Source organism: Loxodonta africana, chromosome 9, assembly GCF_030014295.1.
Source record: "Loxodonta africana isolate mLoxAfr1 chromosome 9, mLoxAfr1.hap2, whole genome shotgun sequence".
NCBI lineage: Eukaryota > Metazoa > Chordata > Mammalia > Proboscidea > Elephantidae > Loxodonta > Loxodonta africana.
The window spans coordinates 47,611,098-47,633,747 of record NC_087350.1 but is presented as its reverse complement, the minus strand read 5'-3'; the positions used below and the strand labels follow the sequence as shown (position 1 = coordinate 47,633,747).

At 53.2% G+C, this 22,650-nt stretch overlaps 2 protein-coding genes across 3 annotated transcripts in view; one reads left to right on the top strand and one right to left on the bottom strand.

The window, feature by feature from the left end:
• The window catches only part of SH2D3C (SH2 domain containing 3C), a 34,575-nt gene extending 23,620 nt beyond the window's left edge, over positions 1–10,955 (bottom strand). For both annotated transcript variants that reach the window (XM_003407713.4, XM_064291394.1), the window contains exons 1-2: positions 10,800–10,955; positions 8,272–8,749 (exon numbers count right to left, since the gene is read on the bottom strand). In XM_003407713.4, coding sequence (XP_003407761.3) covers positions 8,272–8,749; positions 10,800–10,836 — 515 coding nt within the window. In that variant the 5' untranslated portion in view covers positions 10,837–10,955. The remainder of the gene's footprint in view (positions 1–8,271; positions 8,750–10,799) is intronic.
• Positions 10,956–17,265: 6,310 nt separating this feature from the next.
• CDK9 (cyclin dependent kinase 9) lies at positions 17,266–21,383 on the top strand. The gene is made up of 7 exons (XM_003407712.4): positions 17,266–17,453; positions 17,904–17,985; positions 18,730–18,820; positions 19,177–19,343; positions 19,457–19,628; positions 19,786–19,934; positions 20,467–21,383. The coding sequence occupies exons 1-7, from the start codon at positions 17,362–17,364 to the stop codon at positions 20,830–20,832; spliced, it is 1,119 nt and encodes a 372-aa protein (XP_003407760.1). The 5' UTR covers positions 17,266–17,361; the 3' UTR covers positions 20,833–21,383.
• Positions 21,384–22,650: the final 1,267 nt, after the last annotated feature.

Here is a 22,650-nt window from a genome sequence, read left to right as displayed (position 1 = left end):
TGCTGCTCAGTCCTCTGCCATCCCCATAATTGGTTGTGGACTGGACTGTTGTGATTCATAGGGTTTTTATTGGATTTTTGAAAGTAGATAACCAGGCCTTTCTTCCTAGTCTGTCTTGTCTGGAAACTCTGCTAAAACCTGTTCAGCATCATAGGCACACACAAGCCTCCACCGACAGACAAGTGGTGGTTGTACAGGATGTGCGTTGGCTGGGAACTGAATCCAGGTTTCCCAAGTGGAAGGCAAGGGTTCTACCACCGAACTACCAGTGCCCTGCTATAAAAAAAAATAGGCACCCAATAAATACTTTTTGAATGAATGAATGCCATAGTGGCCCCCAAAAGCCCTGACAACAAAGTCTAGCCCTCTTGTCCTCAGCCCCCTGTGAGGACCTCTGCTGGCCATCCCTCCTCTCTCCTTTCACTCTTTCTTTGCATTCTTGCCTTCTTATACTTCCTCCAGAATTCTGCTCCCTCAGCCTCTGGGCCTTTGCACATGCTGTTCCCACTGCCTGGAATCTCCTCTCTCCTTTATGGCTGAAGTAATTCCTATTCAATCTTCAGACCTCAATAGTCAGTTTGCTTGGAGATTTCTAGAAAACTCTCCCTTCCATTGTGATGATCAAATCCAGAAATCGAAGCATCCATTTTTTAAAAACTCACCTCCATTAATCAATTTATTTATTCTTTATTTTCTGGACTTAAAAGGCACTTCTCCAATATTGATGGTGAAATCAATTAGTAAATAATAGTGATAATTCAGCTAAATCAGTCCTCTTAATCAGCTGCATTAATTATTTAAATAACCAGCCCCTTTAATTGCCTGTATTAACTGATTTGTTCTGATAACTGATACCACTTATTGCATACACTAGCTTAATTAATTGGATTAATGAGCAGTAATTAGAGCCCATTAGCCTTTCTTTCCCCAGATGCATTTAAATCTGAGTTTCACCTTCAAGGCCTTGATCCCGGCCCAGAAGGAAAGGGTGAGCTTCCTCCCAGGAATCCTAGAGGAGAAAGGTTAGGGAGAGGCTGCCATCTTGTTCCACCCTGGCCGTTCCTCATAAGAGTTGAGGCCTGCTGCCTGCCTATCCTCTATCTGTTCCCCAGTTTGTTCCCTTGGACCTCAGAGTCTGGTCATAGGGCTTTGATGGACGACCTCCCCAACCCAGGGGCATCAGAGTGGCAAAGAGCTCTGCCACCTACTTCTCAGCTCTCCCTCTGCCCTTCCCCTGCCTTCCCCTCTCTGAGGCTCAACTTCCTCATCTGTGAAATGGGCATATTATAACTATCTCCACAGAAGGGCTGTAAGGATTATATAAGAAGGAGGGGTACAAGGTTCCGTAGCCTGTGTGGGGTTTTCCTCGCTGCCCTGGCCTCTGCCCAAGAAGATTCTTATCCTGCTCCTCCTGGGGCTGAAGCTTCTTCCCCTCCTTATTCAGACCTTCGCTCACTCACAGCAGAGAAGCACCAGGCGCCTGAGTTACTTGGTCCTTAAAGGTCCTGGGCAGAAAAGCTAGGGTGGAAAGCCTGTCTCTCCAGAGATACCCAGCCCTGGGGCATGTGGGACTCCCTGCTGGAAGGCTCTTAACTTTAACCCCTGCCCTGCCACCCCCTCTAAAATGAGACACCATTTTCCCGGAGATATTCCTGCTCATTCTTCACCATTCCAAGCCCTCAGTTTTCCTGACTGGAGTGAGCTAGCCAGAAGGAGCTCAAGAAATGGCATTAATCCTATGAGGAGAAAACAGACTAGGCAGTTCTTTCCAGGACAAAGCTGGGGATTCTGAGTCCCGAGAGGTGCTAACTGAGACTCAAAACCTGCCAGCGAAGAGCATTTGCTGAGTACTGACTGAAGCCTGTGATCTTGAAGCCCCACTTCACAGGGGAGAAAGCAGAGGCTTGTAAATTGCCTGAGGGCACACAGCTGCTCAGACTAGAAGCAGGTTAGCCCAACATCAAATTCCATCTCTGTTCCTTGCCTGTGCGGGTTCCCCGGAAAAATGGGATGGGGAGAAGAATCTGAGGAGGGGAGGGCTGAGAAAAATAATACTTCAACTAGACTAGGGGTTCAGAACCAATGTCAGGAAGAGGAATTGGGGTGGAGGGGAACAGAGAAAAGACCCTCTGGGACTCTGGTGAGAGCCCTCAACTGGGAAGCAGGAAGCTTTGTGATCCTGGGCAAGTTCCCCTTACTAGGTCTCAGTTTCCTCTGCTATAACTTGGATGTGGTCATAACAGCATGAGCAGCTCCTATTTGCTGGACTTCCTTGGGCCAAACCCAGGATAAATGCTCCACAGGCCACATCTCATCCAGTCCTCACAACAGCCATGTGAAGCTGGTGCATTACTTTCCCCAATTTACAGATGGGAAAACTGAGGCTAAGAGAGGAGAAGGGACTTACTGGAGGTCACAGAGAGAGTCAGTAGGCCTCTAAGCTCCTAGTGTATCCCACTCCTGTCCTCCCCAGCCCTCACCACACACAGGTGAAGGACACAGGTCCAGCATCTGGCAGACAGGGTCCCCTGGAAGTTTGGGGGGATATGTGGCTTCAACTGGGGAGGGAGGGCAGTCTATCCTTTCCAAGCCAGCCCAGTTCCCACAGCCTGAGGCATCCAGGGGTTTCAGGGACTGTGAGAATGTCTCCACAGGAAATGAGAGCCAGGAGCAGCTAGGACCCCTCGGAAGACAAGGACCAGCCGCCTGCAGCCTGAGGAGGCTGAACAGGCTGGGCCCACCACAGCCCCCTCCCCTAGTGGGTAATCGTTACCAGATGCCTGACAGCTGACATCACTCCATGGGGCGAGAGGGTCGTGGGACTCTGAGGAGAGCTGGGAATTCTTGGACCAGAATCAACATTCCAGAAGAAAATGGGGGTGGGGGGGAGCTCCTGGCCTGTTCTCAGCGCCTGGTACCAGAGCTGGGGCAGAAGCAACACAAGGTACCCCAGCTCTCCTATATGGTGCCCCTTCTCCAAGTTTCAGTTTCCTTTTGAACAGCTAGAGAGCCCCTTGGGAGGGGCCTAGGTCTCTGGGTCAGAGGCAAAGGACACTTGGGCAAGGCATCTTGGAGTAAGGCAGAGCTGTGTTCAGATCCTCCTAAAAGGAGAGGTCCTCTTAAAATGTAAGTCAGAGCGGGTCCCTCATCTCACTCAGAATCAAAGCCAGGTCCTTGCTGGGACTTTCCAGGCCCTACATTATCTGAACCCATTTCCTCTCTGGCCTGGCCTCCCACCTACCCCTTTTGCTCTCTCCAGCTACTGTGGTCTCTCCAGTTCCTTAAAATTGCCACAGATGCTCCTACCTCAGGGCCTTTGCATATGCCATTCCTCAGCCTGGTGCATCCTTTCCCAGATAGGAAGAGGATTTGTTCCCTCATCTCCTTTGACCAAACGTTACTTTCTCACTGAGACTTTCTTCCTTGCTAACTTTCCTAAGTTGCCACCACTAGCCACTCTTGCCCCTGCACAACCAATCCCTCCATTTAATTTTAATTTTTCTCAATAGCCCCCTTTCCTTCTAGTCCACTACATAACTCACTTATCCTGCTTAACATCTGTCTTCTCCACACTGCAATGGGGACTCCACGAAGACAGGGTTTTGTCTGCCTTGCTCACTGCTGTCTCCCCAGAGCCTAGAACAGTGTCTGGGGGCATAGCTGCATCTCAGTAGGTATTAAAATGAAGTTTTAATTCACTAACTCTATAAGAGGAAGCAAGTCATCAACTTCACTAAACCTCAGTATGTTCATCTGTAAAATGGAGCTCTTATTACCTCCTTTCCAGGGGGTTATGGGGAGTCATTTGAGGAAATGGTAGAGAAAGCTTTAAGATTTTTACATGAGGAAAGTGAAATGTGGCCTGTGGTTAAAAGTTTGGGCTTGAAAGTGGATCAGGTCTGGGATCAAATCCAGGCACTGGCACTTAATCACTCTGTGACCCCAGGAAAGTCCCTTTCCCTCTCTGAGCCTTGGCTTCCTCACTGGTAAAACAGGAGTAAAGGAGTTGGCAGGGACCATGTGTTAGACAGTGCACTCCAGGTGGGCTGGCCGGCTGTGAGTGGGGTCAAGATCATCTCTGGAGCAGGCTCTGGCCTGCTGATTCCTTTAGGGGAGCCACTTGCAGGCCTCCCTTCCCTCTCTGCACCTCCATTTCCTCCTCTGTAACATAGAGTGGCAGGGAGTGGGGAGACGGCTGCCAGTGGCTCTCTGGGATCTGCCATTTCCTTACAGAAGGCTGAGGGTGCTTGAGCGGTAGGGGGCAGCTAGGCTGGTACTCTCCTATTTGGTTGCTGAAGGCCCTTCATCCCTGTGATGTTGGCCCCTCCTCCCTCCTTCTTCCTCTTCCTCATCCCCCATGATCTCAACAGGGAGCAGGGCACCAGGAAACTCCTGCAGCCTCACCTCTTCCCCTTCCTTCCTCCTGCTCCAGGTGCACCCTGCTTTCCAGGGGGTAGGGAGGATGACATCATCTCCCCCAGCTTAGGTTGCTCCCTGAGCAGCCACTGGGATGACCCCTCAGGACCCACAGGAAAGGAGACCCTATTCTTGCTCAGTGGCAGTTCTTCAAAGGCCCTCTTCCCCAAACCGGGTGGATTCTCAGAGACTATCTTCAACCCATCTGGGATGCTGAGGAGACTGAGGCCCAGGGTGCAGCAGGACTAGCCTGAGATCACTAGATGAGGCAGCTCTCCTGACTCCAGAGTGCAGGACTGAGGTTCAGGGCTTCTGGAAGAAAGATCGGGCTCCTGGCCTCTTACCTGGCCCTGTGGGGAGGTGAGACACTAAGTCCAGGAACACCAGGAGAGGGCTTAATCTGGTCTGCTAACCCCACCACCCTAGGATTCCCGAACACTTGGGGTGACTGGGAGTGGGGAAGAGTCTCTCCATTTCCTCAGTCAACTCCAGGCCAGACCTGATGCCAGAGGCACTTCCAGAACCACCAGGGCCTCTGCCCAAAAGGGGAGAAAAGCTTGGGTTGGGTCCTAGGCTTGGCATTCTCAAGGTTGCTAAAGACTACCCTTTTCAGAGACCCCGACCCTGCTGTTGCCCAGTCATTAAGTGCATAGACCTAGAAGTCAGAATTAAAGCTGATTCTGACTTTCATTAAAACCAAAAAACCAAACCCATTGTCGTTGAGTCGATTCTGACTCATAGTGACCCTATAAGACAGAGTAGAACTGCCCCATAGGGTTTTCAAGGAGCGGCTGGTGGATTGGAAAATGGAACAGCTGACCTTTTGGTTGTAGCCCAGCTCTTAACCACTATGCCTACTGTGCCAAATTGGGCATGTAAACCTCTCTTTCTTCATCTGTAAAATGAGAATGATGATAGTACCTCCCTCCTAAGGCTGTTGTGAGTAGAAGAGCTGATGCCCAGTGTGTGCCAGGGCAAGGCCAGAACAGAGTTAAAGCCAAGGAAGTGTGGCTTAGAAAAGTCCCTGATGCTAAACTGGTACCTCGGTTTGTCAGCTGTCCTCCCAAACCCATTGCTGTCCAGTTGATTCTGACTCATAGCTACCCTATAGGACAGAGCAGAACCACCCCATAGGGCTTCCAAGTCTGTAAATCTTTACGGAGGAAGCAAACTGCCACAACTTTCTCCCGCGGGGGCGGCTGGCGGATTCGAACCCCTGACCTTTGGATTAGCAGACAAGCACTTAGCCACTGAGCCACCAGGGCTCCCTCAGCTGTCCTAAACCCAACAAATCCGTTGCCGTCGAGTCGATTCCGATCCATAGCGACCCTATAGGACAGAGTAGAACTGCCCCATAGAGCTTCCAAGGAGCGCCTGGCGGATTCGAACTGCCGACCTTTTGGTTAGCAGCCACAGCTCTTAACCATCAGCTGTCCTAGAGGGTCAGATTTCCCCCTCAGACACTCATGTCCCTGCCGGCCCTCCTCCGGCCCAGCTGAGTCACTCACCCTCGAGGCCCCAGAGCCGGGTATCTTCGGCCCACTGTAGTCATGATTTCCCTGTGGTCGCCGCCCGAAACACCGGGACGTCCTCAGCCCGGCGGCTCCTGCCTTTCTCTGGCCTCCGAGCTGCGGAGTGTGAGGCAGGGCCCGGGGGCGGGGCCTGACCTGTAGACCACGCCTCCGAGCACGCCCCTCCTCCCTCTGCCGGGTTCCGCTCCACCGCCCGCTACTCCAGCAGAGAAAGCCGCGCCCCAAACACGTGTCTCCGCCTCCTGTCTCGCTCCGCCCCCTACCCGTCTGTCGGCTTCCGAAGCTGGGGAGCCACGCCCTTCGCAGCACACACCACCACACCTCCGCCTCGCTCCGCCCCGCTCCAACGCTGGCTTCCCAAACAGTCCGCGGAAAGGACACGCCCCTCCGTCCCGTCCCGCCGCGCCCAGCTCTCCCAGGCTGTCAACGTTGCTGGCGGGGAGGGACCAGGCTCCTAGTGCACATCCCAGACTTCGGAGCACCTCAGACTCCCTCAGGCCCATCAGGCACTCCCCTCTAAACACTCAATTCTTATTCCTCCACACCTGCATGAGCCAGATTTATGAGGGTTTGGCGGGAGAAGGGAGCCTGGAGCAGCCAGGTATGGAGGAAAAGCATTAGTTTTATTAATCATAATCATAAGCATTTCCATTTACTGAGCATTTCGGTGTGCTTGGCACTGTGCTGAGATTTCGAAGGTATATTATCCTTGAATCCTCACCATAACCCTATGAGATAGGTGCTATCATGATGCCCATTTTTCCGATGAGGAAACTGAGGCTCTGAGAGGGGAACACCCTTGTCCAAGGTCATGCAGGCAGTAAGAGGAAAAGACTGAACCGGTTTCGCTGTGTAGCTTTACAGGGTTCCACTCCCCAGTGAACCGGGGGTCTAGACTAGATTACAGCCCAGTACTCAGAAGCTGTTTGATGTCTCAGGGGAAGGCCACTCATGAAAGGTCCCAGAATTTACCCTAGAGTTAACTTTTGCTCAGCTGGGTTTTTTCTCTTTATTTCAGCAGGCACTTCTGACTGGTTTGATTTAGTCAGAGGCTCTGCCTCTGCAGGTTGAGAACATGGATGATTGCTTTGGTTAAGGGTGAGGAGTCTCCCAGAGGCATAAAGAAAATGGCCTTAGGCTTAGAAGACAGATAAGTGTGAGGCCACTGGAGGCAGGCAGATTCCAGCTAAAATCCCAGCTCTACAACCTCGGCTGAGTCCCAGTTTTCCCATCTGTAAGATGGGGCTAATAGAAACTTCTACAGAGTTTTCAGTGAGATAACATTTGTTTTGATACCCAGTAAAAGTGCTTACTGAGTGGGAGCTATTGTCACATCACTGTTATTTGTGTTTTTGCATGAACTCAGCTCACTCTATGTTATGGATTGAAATGCGTCCCTCCAAAAAGATATGGTGAAGTCCTAACCTCTGGTACCTGTAGATGAGATCTTGTTTGGAAGTATGGTCTTGGAAGATATTACCAGTTAGGTTAACGTGAGATCGTATTGGAGTGGGGTCCTAATCCAATAGGAATGGTGTCCTTATAAAGAGAAGATACACAGACACAGGGAAACAGAAGAAGGACTCCTTGAGATGCTGCAACTGCAAGCCAAGGAATACCTGGAGCTACCAGAAGCCAAGAGAGAGGCATGGAACAGTTTCCCTCTCAGAGCACTCAAAGGAATCAACATGGCTGATACCCTGATTTGGACTCTCAGCCTCCAGAACTGTGAGACAATGAACTTCTGTTCTTATAAGCCACCCACTTGGTGGGATTTTATTATGGCAGCCCTAGGAAACAAATACACCCTATAACCAAGTTGACAAACAGTTTTCTAGATCAGGTGAAGCAGTGTTGTCCAATAGGATTAAACATGGTGACCTGAGTGGTGAGGAAAAGGGGGGTAGCAGAGGAGGGCTCCAGTGATGGAGGTCAGGGCCCAACCAGCAGTTGAGGGCCTATGCTGGAGGCTATAGCTTCGTAGTCTGGTGGACATCAGTTCGAATCCTAACCTTGTCATTATCTAGATGTGCCATCTGCCTAGGGCAAATGACTTCCCCTCTCTGAGTCTTAGTTTCCAAATCTGTCATATGGAAATAATAACAGTACCTCCTCACTGAGTTTTTTTTCTTTTTTTGAGAATTAATTACAAGTGAAAGTCCTTGCACAGAGCCTTGTCTGTAGTAAGCACTTGGTTAACATGTTTCTTTTTCTTTTTAACCCAGATGTGTGTGTTGGGGGATCCTCTCCAGGGGTATATTGGCAGGAGGCTGGAAACACCATCCCTGTAGGTCCCACTCCACCTGCCCCTGGGGGCACCTACCTTCCTGAGGACACATCCCTGGGAGCGCTCTCCTCTTCCTCGTCTACCTTAGGGGCCTCAGGCTTTCTCGTGGGGCCTGCCTCCACTGCTGAAGGACTGGGCCCCACTGCTGGGATGTCATCCAGGGGAGCAACGGCCTGCACAATCACCTCCTTGACTGCCTCCAAGCCTGGGGGGTCTCGCAGACTTTGGGGCACCAGGTGGGGCTCAGGACCCCTCTCCTGAGCCTCCTGGCCAGCCTTTTGGTCTCGAGCCCTCTTGAAGTTGGGGCGAGGCATGGTGCCCATATGGCTGTACATGTCACTTGAGCGGGCATAGGCTGGGGGACTCTTGGGAACTGTCACCATGTCATCTTGCGTGGCTTCAAAGGTGTCAGGCTCCAGATGGGATTGGTGGCTTATGTGGGCTGAGGACCGTCGCAGAGTGAAGGACCGGGAGAGGCTGGAGAGACTCCCAAAGCCCTTGAACTTGAAGAACTCTGGCGGGGGTAGGAGGAGCAGAGGAAAAGGAATTAATGACAATGATAGCAACAACAATAACAATGAATATTTCCAGTACCACTGACTGAGGCCTCAAGGAGGTTGGAGGGCTTCGCTGAAACCCCTTCTAAGTATTATCACATTCCCAGAAAGTAATGTAACACTATGGAATCATACAGCCCTGGGCTTGAATCCCTGCTCTTTCACATCCTGGATGTGTGACCTTAAGCAAGTCACTTGACCTCTCTGAGCCTCATTCACCACATCAGTAAAGTTCGAGTTATAATGCCTACTTCCTTTCATGGGCGATGGGAGGATTGAAGAAAAGCATGTAAGTAACATGCTTAACAGGGTGCCTGGCACACAGACTACCCTCAATAAGGTCGTGACGACGATGAAGACAATGACAACAGTGATCATTACTGTGACAAATACCTCTGCATTTGTCGAACATGTTGCACACATTACCTCACTGAATCCCCAGCACAACTCAATGCCCCAAGCTTAACTCCCCATTTTCCAGATAAGAAAATTGAGGTTCAGAACAGTGAAATGAACCGCCCTAGGTCACACAGTCAATAGGTGAAGCATGTATGAATGGGTGTGGATACCTGTGTGTGTATAGGAAGGGGAATGAAATGTAAAGGGGTGTTGGGGGCCTGAGGGTCCCACTCTGCGGTTCTCTGCTTCCTGTCAGCTGAGCCCACATATCGGACTGAGGCGACAGGGCTCGGGTGATACCATCTCCTCACTTCCGCAGGAGTGTGTGTGAGCTCCCTCCTCTCCTCCCCCAGCTGTAGGACTATCCCTCCTCTCAGCCTCTACCTTCTGACTTCCTTCCCTATGGCCCCTAGATGAGCAAAACAGAAAAACTGGCATTTTTCACTTTACCGGCAACCTCCACCTCCTCGGGTCCTCACAACCACTTTGGAATATAGGTAAGATATCCCCCATCAACGGGAAGCCCAGAGAGGGGAAGGGACTTGCCCAGGGTCACACAGCAAGGCCATGGCTGAGCCTAGACTAGGGCCCAGGCTCTGGACTCCTGAGTCAGATCTTCTCACCCTGTCCTGCTTACCCTCACCTGGTCTTCACCTCTGCCTCCTGAGAAATGCTGTCAGAAAATGCTGATGCTATGTGCTCAGACAGCTGCCCCCTGGGGTAGAAATTGTGCCCACGGCCAGAGGGATAACCATCAGCTGCCTCTTTTCTCAGCATTACTTGTTTTGTCTCCTGGGCACTCGAGGTAGAGGCAGTAGTGGGGCACAGAGAGAAACCGAGGCCTAGAGTCCAGGGATGCAGACTCTAGCCTAGCTCAGTGGTCCCATATGACCTCAGGCAAGTCTCTGGCCCTCTATGGGCCTCAGTATTCCCATCTGTAGAATGTAGACATAACCCTGTATTCTACTCCCCTACCTCCCTCCCTGGTGCTGTCAGATCAAAGGTTTCAGGGGACAGTGGAAGTTCACTGGACCACGAGCAGACCCAGCTGGGGAAGTGGAGGGAAGGGTGGGTGTGGCCCCTGGCCCAGGAGCCTGGTTAGTAGCTCTGGGCTCTTTCCCAGGTGCTGGGTCCCAGCCTCACTGCTGTAGGAACATGGGACAACATCCCATGGTATCCCCCCTGCCCCAGTAACTCCCAGCTTGAGATCAGTGTGGACCCAGGCTGGGGAGGGGAGAGAGGGCAGAGGAAGGAGATCTCTCCCTGCCCAGCCCTGAGGTTAGACAAAGCTAGAGATGGGGAGAGATGGAAAGACCGAGAGGCGGGGTGGGGAAAGACAGAGAAACAGAGATGGGCAAAGAGACAGGGACAAGAGAAGCAAGGAGATGGAGTCAAGCCATCTGAGGGGACAGAGAGAGAGAGACTGGGCCAGGGTGTTGGCGACACAGCAACATGGAAATTCAGAAGCAGAGAGCTCCGGAGAGAAACAGCAATGGACAGAAAGAAAAACAGAAAAGGCACAGGGGAACAGAGAAACAGATGCAGCCAGAAGCCCAGACAGACAGTTGGAGGGATGGAGACGAGCACAGGCAGCAGTCCCGCACTCACTGAACTTTTTGCTGGCTTTTCTGGGCTCCTCTGTCATCCTGGCGAGCTGTGCAGAGCCCCAGGGCAGCAGGCAAGTAGCCACTTGAGGCTCTGGACATCAACAATGATGTGCCTCCCCACCTCCCCTTCCCCTTTCTCAAGCCCTCTTGCTGGCTTCCTCTGTTTATTTTTAAACCAGTGAAACTCCCACAGCCCCACCCACCCCACCCTCTTCACAGGGGGTGGGGGTGGGGCCTCCCCATTCTCAGCCCCTCTGGGTCGCCTCCTTGGCCTCAGCAGCGGGGGATGGAAGGAGGGGGACCACAAGCCCATGGGACCTGGAAGGTCTGGGGAACAAACCACAGACTCTGGGAACGGAGCCCACTGGGCCAGGGGCCACCGAGGGCCTCCAGCAACTATCAGGGGGGCTGGCCAGTGAGAGGGGAGGGTACGGGAAGTCAGGCCAGCATGCAGGGCAGTTGTTACAAGCCTTGGTACCCTGGAGATAGACTGGCAACTGGGGTAGGAGCGTCTGTAGTCAGACCTGTGGGTTCTGGGACCACTCAGACCCAATTCAACTCTTGGCTGGCCACTTGGCCACCTTGTCATCTTGGTCTGGAGAACTCACTCGCTGAGCCTCAGTTTCCTCTCTGTGAGCAGAGGTGCTTGCAGTGCCTACCCCTCAGGGTCCCATGCTTGGCACAGAGCTTGGCACAGATTTGGTGCCTATCAAGGCGTGGTCACTTAGCAGGGACACAGCAGTAATTTGGTCCACCACACCCATTGTACACTGAGGGGGAAACCAAGGCACAGACAGAGGGATTGCCCCAGGTCACACAATAGGTCAGTAGCACAGATTGGGTTACAATTTTCCCTTCCGGGTCCCTTAACAGGAGCCTGGTACTTTCCCTACCTTACAACCTTCCCTTGTATGCACACTCTTGTGAGCAGGACAGAGATGAGGAAATGCAACCTCCCCTCAAGCAGGTCATCCCCAACACCTGCAGAGGGTGTCAGCAGTTGCTCCGGTTGGTGCAGCAGCAAAACCAGGGGCTTCAAATCCTAGTGCAGACAAGTACTTCTGCCTCCAAAGCCTCCGTCACCTAACCTCTAAAATGGGTATGAGGTCCACAGTCAACCTGCAGAGGTTCTGGCATTATTTTATTATTATTCTGGCCTCCAGGCCGACAACCAGGCCTAAGAGGGAGGGAGTCCAAGGTCAGATGGAGCTGGTTTTTGTATCCTCTATAAAAATAATGATGATGACTAAAATCTTCTGCCAACTTCATTCCAGCCACATAGCTCAGTCCTTAGCCATAAGAGGTAAATAATTTTACTTTTGTCCCCATTCTAGAGATGTGGAAACTGAGGCCCCAAAAAGTTAAGTCACCTGGAGTTGGAACCTGCTTGGTCCAGCTACAGAGCCTGAGTTTTTAACTGCCACATTCATGGCCTCCCCTAACTCCCTGTCAGCAAGGTGATGCACTTTGGTGGGAGGAGAGTCTGGATGAACTTTCTTCTTGGTGTAAGGGTGAACAGGGGCCCTGAAAAGGAAAGGAACAGAGCCCATGAGGCCAAGGGAGCAAGGTCCTGGCTTGCAGATAGGCATGGATGAGACCAGTGTTCAAGGCTCAAATGAAAGTAAGGGATTTCTGAGTCACGAACTTGGGAGAAGAAGGTATATTTCTAGCTCTTGCTATCGAGCACTGACAATGTGCCAGGTACAAGGTTGGAAGCCTCCACAATCCTCCATTTGAATCTTTACAACAGACCTATGAGGCAAATTCTGGTACTGTCCCTACTTCACAGATGAGGAAACTGAGGCTAAGGGCGAGCAGAGACTAGAGAAAAAGACATCCAGGTGTCTGTCCTCCCAGGCCAGTGCCCTTTCCTCTCTCAGGTTGATGTCAGAAGATGGAGAGGGCCCCTAGCAGAAAGCAGAGGGTGGGTCCCCCCGCTCCAGCTTCTCTCTCAGGACGCAGTTCCAACATAACTAGGGTTAAGTTCCAGGGCTGTGGCATCGGCCAGTGCTGGCTTCCCAGTCCAGCCTACTCCTGACTTGCTGTGTGATCCTGCGACTAATTTCTCTGGGCCTCAGTTTCCTCATCTGTGAAATGAAGATGGGAGAATGAAAAGTAAATGCTAGCACGCAGTGGGCCTCGGCAAGCAGTGGCTGTTGTTGCTGTGGAATAGGAGGGAGCCAGGAAAAGGACAAACCCGCTCAGGCCAGGAAAACCTTGGTGGGTGGGCTTGTTGCTTTGGCGGAGGCTCCTCATCAGCGCTAGGGCCGGTCTTGGTCTTGCCGTTGGCCCGGGTGCCAGCGGAATTGCCCCTGTCGCTGGGAGAATGAATGGAGCTCAGTGTGGCAGCTCCGCCAAGCTCAGAGCCCTCTTTGTGCTGCCTCAAGTGGCCGTTGGGAGTGTGGCTGGGAAACTGCTGGCGGGTGGCTGTCCCACAGGCCCTTCTCAGCCTGTGCTGGAAGCCAGCCCTGCCCAGCCCACGCTTCGCAGCCCTGAACACACTAACTAGCATTCCCCTGCCTCCAGGCCTTTGCTTGGGCTGGACCCACATCGAGAATGCTGCTCTCCCCTCCACTGGCTCAAACTTTTGCATCCTTCCAGTCTCTCCAGGGCTGGCCAAGCCACAGTGCCCCCAGGAACCCTACTCTGATTTCTGTCCCTTTTCCTTGCCCCTCTCCCCTAGTCTATGACTCAATCACCTGAAGCTTCACCAAGTAGTATCAGAAATTGGAGACCTAAAACTTCAAAGGCATTGGACTCAGGCAAACCCAAGTTCAGTCCCCACCTGTGTGTGGGGTGGGGAGTCATGTCTCCTCTCCAAGCCTCTTTTCCCTGGTTAGTAGAATGGAGCAAATACAACATCCCTCCACACCATCTTGTGAAAGTGAAATAAAAACATTTTTATTGAGGTTATAATTCTTATTACATTTATTTGTGTCTTTATTTATATGTTCCAAACAGAACTCAAGCTTCCTGGATGCCTTACCTACCATATCAGCAGCTATACCATAGGTGCTCAATAGATGCTTTTCCCCGGGTTGACCTGGTTGCCTGGTATTGGGGGCAGTATAGGATGATGGTTAATGACTCTGGACTTTGAAAATAGACCTGGTTTTGAATCCCGCCTCCACTGCTCCCTGGATGAGTGGCTTTGGGCAGGCCACCTCACCTCTCAGATCCTCGGTTTCCTGCTCTGTAACCTGGGCTCAAAAATAGCACCTCCCAAAAGAGGTGCTATCAAGTTTCAGGGGATGATGACACATGTCAACACAGGCCAGATACAGAGTCAGTGCCCAGCCAGTGTGGGCAGAACTTTCATGGTTTTATAGGGCCATGGACATCAGCAGCCATTCTGTCCTGTATCCCTCTACGCAGTGACCCCTTGTCTGTCTGGTCACACCAGCAGCCAAAAGCAGCCCAGCCCAGGAGCCTATCTTCCTTCCCGTTCACATTTCTCTACCCCATTCCTGCTCTGGGGTAGAAACAGAGGGTCCAGGCCAGGGTCAAAAAGCTGTCCAGTGGCTCCCTTTCCTGCTCTGTGTCTCAACTGCCCAAACTGTTAAATGGCAGCAGGACTAAGGGCTTGTCAGAGCCTGGTCAGTAGGTCAGCCAGCAGACAGTTAGTGAGTACCAGCCATATGCCCAACCTTGCCAGCTTAGCCAGTCCACAGGAAGCAGGAAACCAGCAAAACAGACGTCAAAGTTAGCGAGAAATTATTTCTGGCTGGGATCTAATTTCTTCTCACTTCTGCCTGGGTTTTGCCAGTTTTAGTGGGTGGCAGCCTTCAGAAGGGTTCCTGACCCCCCTTGCCTGCCTTCCTTCCCCAGGGAGGGCTGAGGGTTCAAGGCTCCAAGTAGGAGTGACTGATGGATATCGGGGTTCAGGCCAGGGACAGTAGGTTGGAGGTGATGATAGCACCGGAACCTCTGCTGAGGTCTCTGCCCACAGGACGTGGCTTAGAGGAGGTGTCGTGGGAAACAGGCAGCAGGCCCTGGTCTGAAGGTATGAGGGTGGCAGCCACGTAGACCCATGGCAGACCCGCATTGCTACTTTGCCTTCCTCCACCTCCCATCCTACCTCCAGGCCAACTTGCCTGTGTCACGGCTCTGCCCTGGCTCCACCTCCAGTCTGGATGGGCCAGGCCCTGACATGGGTAAGGGTTTGGGCTTTATGCCACACAGACCTGGTTTAAATACCAGTTGGCCACTGGCTAGCTATTTGACCCAGTGTGTACAACGGAGTTGAAAATAGTACCCACTCACAGGGTTGAGTGAGAATTGAGATGATTCTCATATGGTGCTAGGTGTAGGGTTTGCCCCATTTATTTTTCTTCAATAAATGTTAATTACTATAATCATTATCTTTGTCCTCCCTGCCCTCGCTCACCCCCATATTAGCCAATGGGTTCCCTGTTTGCAACAGGTTACCCGTGAAGCTGGCCCAACACACTCTGACACATCACTCAACTGCCTAAAACCCTCACAGGCTCCACACTGCCCTCAGGAGAGGCCTCCCCACTCCTTGGACGGATCCTTAAGGCCCTCCCTGGCAAGGCCTTGCCCCAGAACAGGGCCTCTTGGGATACCAGGATCAACAAACCCATTCCTGGCTGTCACAAGAAGGTTTCAAGGCCAGGCAGTATAGGGTAAGAGCTGGGGAGCAACCCTGAGCTTTCTGAAGGCAGAAAGGGTATTCGGTCAGGGGAAGGGTGGTGGGAGAGGACTGTAGAGCACAGCCCTGAAGACAGGAAAGCTTAAGGAGTTAGGAAGTGGAAGAGAGATTTGTGTGGCCATAGACCTGGGGAGGTGAGTTACAAAGAGCCTTGAATGTCACCAGACAGTGGAGGGTTTGAAGGTGGGAAATACATGCAGACCTCACTTCAGAATAATCTGGTGGGTGCTGTGAGAAAGACAGATGGAAAGGCTGGACTGGGGTGGCCAGGATTCAGGATACATCTGCAGAGAGCTGTAAAGAAGGGGGCAGATTGAAGAACATAGAAAAGACAACTCTGCTAGCGGCTGGTCATTGGGCAGAGCTAGAGGAAGAAATGGAGGCTCCTAGCGCTAGGAAGATACCAAGAAGATGCTGGGAAAGGCATAGGCAGCATGGGGATGTGGGGAAGTGTATGGTCAGGAGGGGGACGGTGGTGAGTGGGAAGCTTAGTGCCTGGCAGGAGGACAGCATACCTCAGGTAGCACCACTGCTATCCTCCTGAGCATACTGTAAATAGCCAGAGTCAAAAGAATCCTCTGCAGGTTCAGAGAGACCAAGTTCCAGCTTTGCCACTGTGTGACCTTGGGCAAATGACCTCATCTCTCTGAGCCTCAGAGTCCTTCTCTGTAAAATGGGTTAGTGATCCTGACTGCGGGGGTTGTTGCCAGGATTCAGCGTGAGCGCCCAGCACTTCTTGAGCACACGGGGGTCCTCAGTAAATGTTAGCTATTTTCATGGGCCCAACCGGCTCTGGCGCAGCACGGATGGGGTGGGGGCGCTGTGATTCTTATTCCTGCCTCCCAGAGAACCAGGGGTACAGGGCCCGAGGCCGGGGCGTTGCTAGCTCGCCGCCTCCAGTGTCGCCGCGCCCCCTGGCGGCCGTCGGTTGCCATGTCAACGACGGGTGGCGGGGGCCGGGGGGGCGGTGGCGGGGGCCGTTCACTCCTCCCAGGGCCGGAGGCCGCTCCCTTGGCGCCTCCCGCCTTCGCCTCTGGCGGGTAACTCCGAGCCGTGAAAGAAGGGGCTCCCCGTCACAGCCTGCCGGGGTGGTAAACTGAGGCACGCGGTGGGCCGCCTCGCAGCCAGGTGTCGGGCGCGGAGCCCCACCTCCGAAAGCGGGGGAGGGGCCGCAGGCGGTGACGCGCCGAGGGCGGCCGGCGGACAGCGGGCGGGCGGGCGGCGACAGCGGCGGCGGCGGCAGGTGCGGCCGCGGAGGGTGGGAGGGAGGGGGCGGGTAGAGGGAGAAGGGAGGGCGAGGCCAGGGCACCTCCCCCTTTATAACGCGCCCCCTTCGGGGCTCGCGGGCCGCCTCCTCGTCGGCTCTTTCTGCCTCGCCCCCTAACCCGGACGCCCCGAGCCGGGGCCCGGCCAGGGATCCCCCAGGCCGCGGCTCGGGGACCGCCCCTCCGCTCGCCGCCCCGCGCAGCCCGGCGGAGGCGGTGCCGTCGGAGGAGGAGGAGCAGGGCACTGCGGCTGGCCCCGGATCGGGCGCCAGAGCGGCAAGCAGCTTCGGCAGCAGCGGCGGCCCGGGCCAATGCAGCGGGACGCACCGCTCAGAGCCCCAGCTTCGGCGCCCCGGCTCCCCGCGCCCCCGATCGGGGCCGTTGCCGGCAGTGGCGGCGGCGGCGCCTCTGCAGCTCCAGCTCCCTCTAGCCTCCCGGGAACTACAAGTCCCAGGGGGCCCGGCGGCGGGCGGCGGGCGGAAGAGGCGGGGTCTGTGCCGCGAGGCCGGAAGTGGCCGTGGAGGCGGAAGTGGCGCGGCCGCGGAGGGGCCTGGAGCACAGCAGCAGGTCCAGGAGTGGGAGCGGCGGCGGTGGCTGGAGGTGGTGGCGGCGCGCTGGAGGCGGCCATGGCAAAGCAGTACGACTCAGTGGAGTGCCCCTTTTGTGATGAGGTGTCCAAATATGAGAAGCTCGCCAAAATCGGCCAAGGCACCTTTGGGTAAGACTGGGCCCCGAGGGACTGGGGCCCCGGGGCCAGCACTCCCCAGGGCCGACGTGGGAGCGTCGGGAGCTGGGCCCGAGTTGGCTGGGAAGCCGCTGAGTCCCGGGCATGCCCCCTGGTCTCGCAAGGCCGGGCCGCATCCCGCCGGGGCCTGGCGGGGAGGAGCCTGAGGCCTGGGGTGTGGGACGGCGAGGGGTTGCAGAGAGGAACTGGGGAGGAAAGCGGGACCTCCGGAAGGCGCTTGGGTAAAGAGGGGGGACTGAGGGAGGGAAGCGGAGGCCCGGCAAGGGGCCGGAGACCCAGGCCGGTGAGGTGGCCGAGTGCCGGGTGCCCGGCCGAGCCCCGCCCGGGAGTCTCCCTGTCCCTGCCACACTTCCTCTCGTGGGGGAGGGGCGAGCCCTGCGGAAACTGCCTCATCAGCCCTCAGTGTCCCCTCTCGGCCTGCAGGGAGGTGTTTAAGGCCAAGCATCGCAAGACCGGCCAGAAGGTGGCCCTGAAGAAGGTGCTGATGGAGAACGAGAAGGAGGGGGTAAGTGCGGCCCGCCAGCATCACAGAGCAGCGGGTTTGGGTTTCCAGCCTGCTTTTTCCAGGAGTCTCCTGCTGAGGTTGAATTTTTGTTAGTAGTTTCGGAAATTGGCACATTTCAGGGAATTTGGCCTCGAAATTAAGTCTTTTAATTAAAATATCTTAAACATTTGTTTAAGTAGGGCTGAGTCCAGGAGGGGGAGCTCATGCTTGCACTGCATGCACTTTGGTTCAGAGTTTAGAAGCTTTAAAAATTGTTTTCTTTAGTATATGATTTTGTTTAATGTAAAAAATGTATGCATATGGCTTTAAAAAGTGAGTAATATTCAAAGAAGTGTGTTGGAAAGGAGCATCCCACCCAATCTTAGCTCTCATCCCACTCCCCAGAAACCAAGTTCTCATCAAAGATGTTTTAAGGTTATTTTTGTGACCACAGAGCAAGTTAAACACAGGCATAGAGCTAACACATGAAAATAGCAGGAAACAATAGCGTATATAGTGATAAATAGTAAAGAATTTGTGTAAAATAAGGGTATTAAGTTCATTGTCTCAAACCAGCTCTTTGAGGTGTGCATGCTATTATCATACCCCTTTTACAGATAAGGGATCTGAGTGAGCTTATATCAGAGCCCATGTTCTTAACTCTGTCTTTCAATCTGTATGCCTTAGTAGAGACCCCAGGACCAGTTCCTTGGCCCGCAGCTCTCTGACTCACTTTTGACCTCTTATCGTCTTTTTTCCCCCCAGTTTCCCATCACAGCCCTACGGGAAATCAAGATTCTCCAACTTCTGAAACATGAGAATGTGGTCAACTTGATTGAGATCTGTCGAACCAAAGGTATGTTTGGATCTCGTCCTTCGTTTTTAGATGGAGAAAATGGGGCTTATAGCCTAAGGTTTTGTTTGTAAAGTTAGAACTGGAGGGCCTTAAAATGCTTCTTCTTAGGCAGTGGTGATTGCTTTCTTTGGTTCTCTCTCGTTGTAGCTGGTTCTTCCCCAGGGCCTACCACACCACCGGGCCCAGGGAAGCATTCAACATATATTTTGCCAGCGAAGGAATGAATAAATGGATGCTCTGGAGGACATGGGTGGTCCACGGATCAGAGGGAGTAGGAGCTGGTTATGGGGAAATGGGTTGCATATGGGATTTTTGACTCTTCTTCCTGTCCTTCACCCCAATTCTTTCCATCTCAGCATCTCCCTATAACCGTTGCAAGGGCAGTATATACCTTGTGTTTGACTTCTGCGAGCATGACCTTGCTGGGCTGCTGAGTAATGTCTTAGTCAAGTTCACACTGTCTGAGATCAAGAAGGTCATGCAGATGCTGCTCAATGGCCTGTACTACATCCACAGAAACAAGGTAGGGGCCGGCGGAGGAGAGAGAGACTAAGGCCTTTGCTCCCACTGTGGGGTGGTTGTAGCCAGAGGATCCAGGGGAGCCTGGCTGAGCCTGCACTCCTGTCTTTCCTGCAGATCCTGCACAGGGACATGAAAGCAGCTAATGTGCTCATCACCCGTGATGGGGTCCTGAAGCTGGCAGATTTTGGGCTGGCCCGGGCCTTCAGCCTGGCCAAGAACAGCCAGCCCAACCGCTACACCAACCGTGTGGTGACGCTCTGGTACCGGCCCCCGGAGCTGTTGCTCGGTGAGGACCCCCGAGCGGGCAGAGGGGGGCAGGGGCCAGGCACCTGCCCAACCCCAGCCCCTCACTGCCGTGGCTTCCTGAGCTGTCGGCCCTGGGGCATTGCATCTCAGGAGGCCCTTGGGCTCAAGGGGCCCTCCTGGTGCGCTCTTCTTCCCAGGGGAGCGGGACTACGGCCCCCCCATTGACCTGTGGGGCGCTGGGTGCATCATGGCAGAGATGTGGACCCGCAGCCCTATCATGCAGGGCAACACCGAGCAGCACCAGCTTGCCCTCATCAGCCAGCTCTGTGGCTCCATCACCCCTGAGGTGCGTGGCCAAGCCGCGTGGGCTCCCGGTCCCCATGGGTGCAGAGGCCCAGAAGCCTCTGTGGCGGGGAGGAGTGGAGAGTGCAGTGGCCCAAAGCTCCCCCTCGGAGATGTGGTCGGTGGAGGGGAAGGGCCTGCTTTTGAGCAGTACATGGCGAGTGTTTAAGTCTCAATTCTGTTACCAGTTAATTCTGGGACCATCAGCAAGCCATTCGAACTGCTGATCTGAGAACTGTTTTTGTGTGTGTGTGTGTGTGTAAAGCAAAAGTAATGCTTCTATTAGGTTGTCACTGCATATACTCAGGGTGACTTTCTTAAAAAGTCTGGCACTGCACATGTGCTAAGTACATGGTAGCTGCTGCCCTTCTCGCCTTGGAAAGTTGAGTTTTCCCTCCGGGGGTGCCTGGGGAACATCTGAGTAGATAAGTTGTCTTAGTTTAGGTACTTCAGGAGCATCTGAATAAATGGCCGACAGATAAGCCACACACCCCGTGAACTAACTCTGTTCTCTGTCACTGTCCCCGCCCCCCCAGGTGTGGCCAAATGTGGACAAGTACGAGCTATTTGAGAAGCTGGACCTGCCCAAGGGCCAGAAGCGGAAGGTGAAGGACAGGCTTAAGGCCTACGTGCGCGACCCTTACGCACTGGACCTCATTGACAAGTTGCTGGTGCTGGATCCCGCACAGCGCATCGACAGCGATGATGCCCTCAACCACGACTTCTTCTGGTCCGACCCCATGCCCTCAGACCTCAAAGGCATGCTGTCCACACACCTGACGTCCATGTTCGAGTACCTGGCGCCACCACGCCGAAAGGGCAGCCAGATAACCCAGCAGTCCACCAACCAGAGCCGCAATCCTGCCACTACCAACCAGACGGAGTTCGAGCGCGTCTTCTGAGGGCCAGCTGCAGCTGGTTTCCATTAGGGCTGTTTTATTTTGCCTTCTGCTATATGACTTGCATTGTGGAGATGACGGGGCGTCTGAGGTTTTGGTCCACATTTTAATTTCTACTCCGGGCACAACCAGCTGAGTAGACAGGTGGAGGTTGGCTGAGGGTACTGGGGCTGCCTCACCCCTTCTCTGATTTTCTGCATGGCACACAGAGGGTCTCCGTTTCCCTTAGGACGGGACAGGACAAAGGACGGGAGGAAAGACTCACCCCCCCGCCAGTGACTTTCTAAGAGTTCCTAGCATGATGGGAGGAGAGGATAAGTCCTTCACCCATCCTGACCCTCCTCGTGGGATGAGAAACTAGTACAGGGAACAGAGTCAGCCTCAGGAATGGGCTGCTCTTGGCCTGACGCTCAGAAACACTGGGGCTGGTGAAAACTTTTGGTTTCTTCAGTAGAAGAATTTTATCGTGTTTCTTTTGTTCAGTTGTTTGGAGACGTTCCTAGACACAGATTGGTCAGTTACAATTAAAAGTTGACTTTTTTCTTTTTTCCAGACACTGGCTGTGTTCTCTGTGTTCTGCGCTCAGATCCCAAGCTCTTACCCAGCAGCCAACAGGTTGGGCCTGACGGTTGGGATTTGATTTGTCAGGTCACTGGAAGTCTTGATTCTTTTCTTCCTCTCAATTCGTGTTCCCTTACATCGTTGCAGAGGACGTTAATCTTTTTTTTTGACTTGGGTGTCTTCCGGAACACTTGCCATCATTCCTCACTAGAGTAGGTACCGTGATGCCCCTGTACATTTCTCTGCTCAGTCTCAGAGGAGAGATAAGGCAGGTGAGGAAACAGCTGGAGAGGGTCTGCTGTGAGCTGGGTTTGTGGCAGTGACCCAGGTGAGTATAGTTTAGTACAGCTGACAGTACATGCTTGCACTTGACCCTCAGACAGGAGGCTGCACGATGATGAGATCTGTAATTTACTGAGGTCCCTCCGGCTGCTAAGTGGAGAGGGGCACTGGTGAGTGAGAGAGGAAGGGACTGAGGGAGTTGAAGGATCTGCAGGATTTGGGGCAATGGTGGTAGCTAGGATCAGGGTGATGTGGGCAAGGGGAAAGACAGAAGAGAAGGTCACATAAGAGCTCAGCTGGGACCCCTCAAAAAACAATGTGTTCTGTTGGCTACGTTTCCTGTGCACCTGAAGTTGGGAACAGGCATGTTCGAGAAGAAGGGCTCTACGTTCTATCGAAGGCAGAGGCTTTTGACTGATGTGGAGCCAGAGGGTAGGTTGGCAGCATCTTTGACTGGAACTGTTCTTTATTTGTGAAAATTGGCCCAGATCACAGCATTGCAAAAGACCAGTGGAAGTTTAAAAAAAAAAAAAAAATTCTTAAGTAATGTATTACTTTTTTCGGCCAGTGTAACAAGTTACCCCAAATTGGGTGGCTTAAAACAACAAAAATGTATTCTCCAACAGTTATAGAAGCTAGAAGTCAAAATCCATCGGTGTAGGTGGGATTTGTTCCTTCTGGAGCCTCTGAGGGAGAATCTGTTCCATGCTTCTCTCCTAGGTGTCCTTGGTTTATAGACACGTCAGTTTGTCTTCACATGGCCAACTGCCTTCTGTGTGTGTGTTTCTGTCTTATAAAGACACCAGTCATTGAACTTAGGGCCCACCCTGATCCAGTACCACCTCATCTTAACCAATTACATGTACAAAGATTGTATTTCCAGATAAGTTCACATTCTGAAGTTCCAGGTGGATGTGAGTTTAGGGGGACACTATTCAGCCCAGTACAACTAGTAATTAAATCCAAGTTAAAACAACA